The 5,422-nt window shown below is 53.1% G+C and overlaps 2 protein-coding genes across 2 annotated transcripts in view; one reads left to right on the forward strand and one right to left on the reverse strand.

Annotated features, from left to right (window-relative positions):
* MUC1 (mucin 1, cell surface associated) overlaps positions 1-2,424 on the forward strand; it is a gene marked incomplete at its 5' end in the record, with an annotated part of 6,620 nt that extends 4,196 nt beyond the window's left edge. The window contains 1 exon segment of the mRNA XM_072428347.1: positions 996-2,424. Coding sequence (XP_072284448.1) covers positions 996-1,064 — 69 coding nt within the window. The 3' untranslated portion in view covers positions 1,065-2,424.
* Positions 2,425-4,202: 1,778 nt separating this feature from the next.
* Positions 4,203-5,422, reverse strand: part of TRIM46 (tripartite motif containing 46) — an 11,087-nt gene continuing 9,867 nt past the window's right edge. Inside the window, exon 10 of the mRNA XM_072428359.1 lies at positions 4,203-4,867. Coding sequence (XP_072284460.1) covers positions 4,470-4,867 — 398 coding nt within the window. The 3' untranslated portion in view covers positions 4,203-4,469. The remainder of the gene's footprint in view (positions 4,868-5,422) is intronic.

A 5,422-nucleotide genomic window follows, 5' to 3' on the forward strand; every position in this document is an offset into this window, starting at 1 on the left:
TCGTCCTTGTGGCGGTGCTCCGGGACCGGTTCCAGCAGGATAACTGCAGCTTATTAATGAGTGAAATTTGCATTTTGATGTTTGCATAATAAAGCGGAAAATTCAGGGTGCGGGGGGGGGGTAATAATCACCCGTTTCCTTATCTAACCCCCCCCCCTCTGTGATCTCCATGTACTCTGATGGGGTCACAGTCCTGGGGGGTCATCGGCCTATGATGCCATGATATATCTCTGATTCTATTTGGGGGTCCTCATAGGTGGGGCGTAGCTGAGCGCTGAGCTCTGATAGGTTAGCTGAACAGGAAGTGAGGGGTGCAGAGCCCCCTGTTGTGTCTCTCTGCTGATCAATATTTGGGAATTATTGGGGGCTGTGTGATGGGTCCGGGGATCATTGGGGATATCTGATTGGCTGATGGCAGTTTATGGTCATGTGATAACCCTGAGAAGTTGGCGGACAATATTGGCAGTGTCCCCGAGCTGAACCCGCCGCTGATTTGTAAACATGACTTGGCTGTGTTTGTGGTTCACACAAAGGGATTGATGGGAGGAAGTTAATGATTAGCAGAGAAAGCTGTGCCATGGCACCATCGATCCCACCCCTCCCCCACCACACTGCCATATATGGAATACACCAATCAGGGAACGGCAAATATAATTCACCTTGTAGCTGATGGGGGGGAAGTTCCCAGTCTGGGGGTTCTGAGGCGTCACATTGGGGTACACGGTACCATGATTGCTTTGGTGACAGTATTGGGTGAATCCAGCTGCCATGACACTGCCCCTGGTGGTATCCCCGCCCCCGCAGAGCACTCCTCCTGGGGAAACTATAGGGGGGCTTCTACTGATGACCTCTTAGTGACCCCGCTTAGCACTTCATTGTCATGGGGATCATCAGGCTTGTGTGGGAGGAGCCTGTGCTGACAGCCAATCACTGCCCCCGGCCGGTTCCTCATGTGATGAGCACCTCTGACAGTTTTTGTTTTTTCTCTCTTTCAGACCGCTGGGAATGGAACCAAGAACAAATACTCCTACACCAATCAGGGCCTAGAGACCAACAACCTGTGAGAGCGCCCCTCGGGGGTGTGGCCACCACCGTGATAGGACGATTTAATGGCCTTCCATGGGCGGATCCCTGAATTCATCATTCTGGAACTCCTCCCACTTAAAAGCAGAACTCTGCCGAGAGCTGATTCTGTGTGACCGCCATCATCTTTGCCCTTCCATGGTGTCCCCCATATTATCCTGCTCCGCTCCTGCGTGAACTGTGCTGCCATACAAGAACAAAGCATGTCAGTGTGATAATCCCTGTGTTCTGCAGCTGGAGAAGTGAGACTCTGTAATGGCTGCCCTGTCCCCAGAATGGGTGGGGTGTCCCAATCATGAGGACGGGTGCACAGAACTGGCGGGTGATCCAATCAATGTGATGGGCACGGACACGCCCACCACGCCCTCTCCATATCTGATTGGCGGTTTATCCGTGTGATAAGGTGTGAGGCCGGGGAACTCCGGTGCCAGCATGTCCCCCAATATATGTGTTCCCACATTCCCTCCTCCAATCACATTCACTCCTCCTCACTCCACATTCACTCCAGTCACTGCACATTCACTCCGCCCTCAGTCTAGTCCCTCTCACACTGGCTCCGCCTTCACTCCAATCCCCTGCTCATTTGCCCCGCCCACAATTCATTCCCCTGCGTACTGGCTCCGCCTTCCTGTATCTGATGATCGTATAACGTTTTTGGCAGGCGATGGTGGTGGAGCATTAGATGAGTTCGGTGGAAGTTCCAGAGATGCCATCTTGTCGATGGGATGGTTCTATGACGGCACCTGCTGGGGCCCCGCTAAGCTCCACCAGAGGGTTTTTATTTATTGTCTATAGAGGATAATCAGTACATACTCCATGCTGCCACCCTTATCCTGTGGGGTATCAGACTGTATCCACCTCCCTCCCCACAACACACAGCTGCCATGACAACCAATAGTGACACAAGCTGCCTGTACTGATCAGCGTTCTGAGCCTTAGCCCCGCCCCCGAGGAGCATTACAATGCCATTTACTATAAACTGCATTATGAAATGTTTATTGTTTCTGTATTAATAAAGATTCTGCTGCGAATATCTGAAATGTCTCAGCCAATGGCAGCTGATAGGAGTCAGGACCGCCCACACGTGGTGCAATCTGTTCGTACAATCTCCTTACAGCCAATCAGGTGGCTCAGACGTAGCTTGGTCCTCACCGTGTCATTGGTAGATCTGAAGGAAGTGGTACAATCAGATTGTATGGTGTGTGGACAGCTGTATGATGTATTTGCAGAGCCCGAGGGGTCAGGGGCCGCATGGGTGGCACCCGTCTGCCTAGCCCCACCCCCTCTATATATTTATATCTGTATTATCAATTTATTTTCAATAAAAACTAAACAAACCGATTGGGTGAATTCTCATTCATTTACATATCTCGCCGCTGATGGGAGGTCACATGACCCACAGGAAGACGCCAAAGGGGAGTGGTCAGGATTTATGTCCCAAGGCCTCTGATTGGTGGCCTGGTATACCAACCATGCACCAGGGAAGAATTCTCTACATTTTCCAGCTGCTGCAGAATAGCAGTTGGGATTCATAGAGAACACTGAAAAGTATTGAAAGATGAGAACCCTGTAACATGTATATAACATGTGTGTCCTGGTGTCACCGAGACAGGAAGTGATCAGAAAAGTTGTCACTGGGGACAGCGGTTATGGTGACAACTAAGTGGAGATTTCCTGCACTTCCTGTTGTGTCAGGAAATGAAGGAAAATCTTCTCAATGAGGGGGACAGAATTAAAGGGAACCTGTCATGGGGGTCACACTGGCAGCCATTGATGACCTCCTGATGAAAGATCGGAGTTCCTCCCCTGCAGAGCCCTTCCACAGAGTGCAGCTCCTCCAACCACTAGAGGGCCCTAGAGTTCCCTTAGGGCCAGGAAATGTGAGGTCACTCAGATTCCTCCACTTAAAGGGGAACTCCGCCAGCAGCTCTCGTGGCCCCATAACCTTCTGAGTGGAGTCATTTTCCTGTTCCATCCGCATTCCTCTCTCCCCGCTCTAAGATTGTGAAATACTCAGGTGGGGTCACCCGGGGTGCGGCTCATTTCTCAATTCTCCGAGTTATTTAAAGTAAACATCAGAAAGCGTCATTGGAATTCTGCCACCTGATCACCTGACCAGCCCGGGATAGGATGACAGATGAGCAGCGGTGTCACTCTAGGACTGTAATGGGGATGAGGAAATAACTTTAAATCCTTTTGTGGGGAATGTTGTCACCCTGGGACAGGAAATGTGTTACTGGCAGGATCTCCGGGAGTTAATGAGGGTGAAAGCTATCATGGGGGAGGGGGTGACAGTGATGGTGGGATAAGAGGGAACTCTGCTGAGCTCTGCCTATGGCGGGGGACACCACAGAGGAATCAATTTCATTTCTGTTAGAGGCTCAGAGACAATGTCGGGGGCTGCACCCCATAGCAACCAATCAGAGCTCGCCCCTTGTTTTCACGGGATCCACCCATGAGGAGCCAGAAGTTATCAATGGTGGGATATCGGAGAACCAATACAGACCGCAGACATTCCCAGAGTGTTGGTGCTGCCCAAACTGTCAGGGCTCGGTGGTGCCAATATTTGTGGGGGGCCAAAGTGTGCCAATGCATAAGGGCCCCAAACCCTCCTGAGCCAACAGGGGCCCCCACAAGGGTACATCGGCCGCTGGCTCATCAGGTCAGAGTTATCAGTGGTGGATGATGTGAAAGTAGTTTGGGTCCCCCCCCCCTTCCCAAGATGCCCTCCTCTGCACCCCCCCACCAGAGAAGAAAGCCGTGACAGAATGTAACCCAATGATTGGCTGTGGCACCTCTGGGGTTAATCCCTGACATTGCCATCTCTGTACTTTATTTACCCCAACATACGCCACTCCTCCATGTGACAGCACAGAGCAGGAAGAAGAAACTTCACGCTCTATTTGGAGATAGATTTGCATACAAAATAAAATTTTATATCCGCTCTAAAAACTCCAAATAACTCGAAAACTTTCCATCCAGAGAGACCCCGCCCCTCATAGAGAACAACAGAGACCGGGGGGGGGGGCATCACATCCCTGCTCATTATACCCCTATAGAGTGTCAGCTCCTGGGGTCAGGGTCTCATTATACCCCTATAGAGTGTCAGCTCCGGGAGACAGAAGGGCAGATAAACAAAGACGCGGGGCCCCAGGATTGCCGGAGAGTCAGGACGAGGATTTCCCATGATGCAATGTGTCTCCATCCGCCGATCCCTTCCTAATCCATCCGTCGTGGCTTCATTCCCATCTCCAGACCGCAAAGTGCGCCCCCTTGTGTCGGGGGCCCTGGCGGCCATGTCTTGTGCTGTGTTTGATGGGCACAAAGGGCTGCAGGTTGCCCCCCCAGAGGGCTCTCAGTGACTCGGCCTCCCTCTATGTAAGGCGTCACTCCGCTTTGCTCAGGCCGCTTATCGTCACCTTGCGTTCGTGTTTGATGGAGACCAGTTCCTGCAGCTGGAGGGCCCCGCCGCCAATAAAACAGAACGCCGGGCACACGGGGCCTGAACAGTCAACGTTGCCCTCCCACAGGCTACGGTGAGACACGGCATCGAAGAAGCCCACCCGGCCCCTCTCGTAGTCGAGGCAAATGCCCAGGCGTGGGGGGAGGGGCATGGTGCATCCCGTGGGGTCCCTGGAGGTGGGCGGAGAACCGTGCGGCTGAAGAATCTTCCCCATGCCAATGGTCAGGAAGCAGAAGGATGGAGATACCTCCATGGTGGCGTCTTCTGCTCCGGAGTCGTGCCCGCTGTCCGGGTCATAGCGGCTGCAGGGGGCAAAGAGAAGAAATTTTTGGTCAATGACCTCCAATGATCCACCAATCAATATGTCGGCCAAACCGATCCCCAATCATGTGACCACACTGACCGCTGCGACCGACGCATGGAGGAAGTGGTGCCACCGAGGACAATGAGCGCCACCTACAGCCAGTTCCATAGGTCACAGCTACAGTCCCAGCTCTGCCCACCTTGGGGTGGATGGTGGGGACCCCTCATAATGGGCACAGCAGGGGTACAGGGATGGTGGGGACCCCTCCTAATGGCCACAGCAGGGGTACAGGGATGGAGGAGACCCCTCTTAATGGACACAGTAGGGGTACAGGGATGGTGGGGACCCCTCATACTGGGCACAGCAGGGGTACAGGGATGAAGGGTACAGGGATGGTGGGGACTCCTCATAATGGGCACAGTGGGGGTACAGGGATGGTGGGGACCCCTCATAATGGGCATAACAGGGGTACAGGGATGGTGGTGACCCCTTATAATGGGCACAGTGGGGGTACAGGGATGGCGGAGACCCCTCATAATTGGCACAACAGGGGTACAAGGATGGAGGGGATC

Source organism: Pyxicephalus adspersus, chromosome 12, assembly GCF_032062135.1.
Source record: "Pyxicephalus adspersus chromosome 12, UCB_Pads_2.0, whole genome shotgun sequence".
Classification (NCBI taxonomy): domain Eukaryota; kingdom Metazoa; phylum Chordata; class Amphibia; order Anura; family Pyxicephalidae; genus Pyxicephalus; species Pyxicephalus adspersus.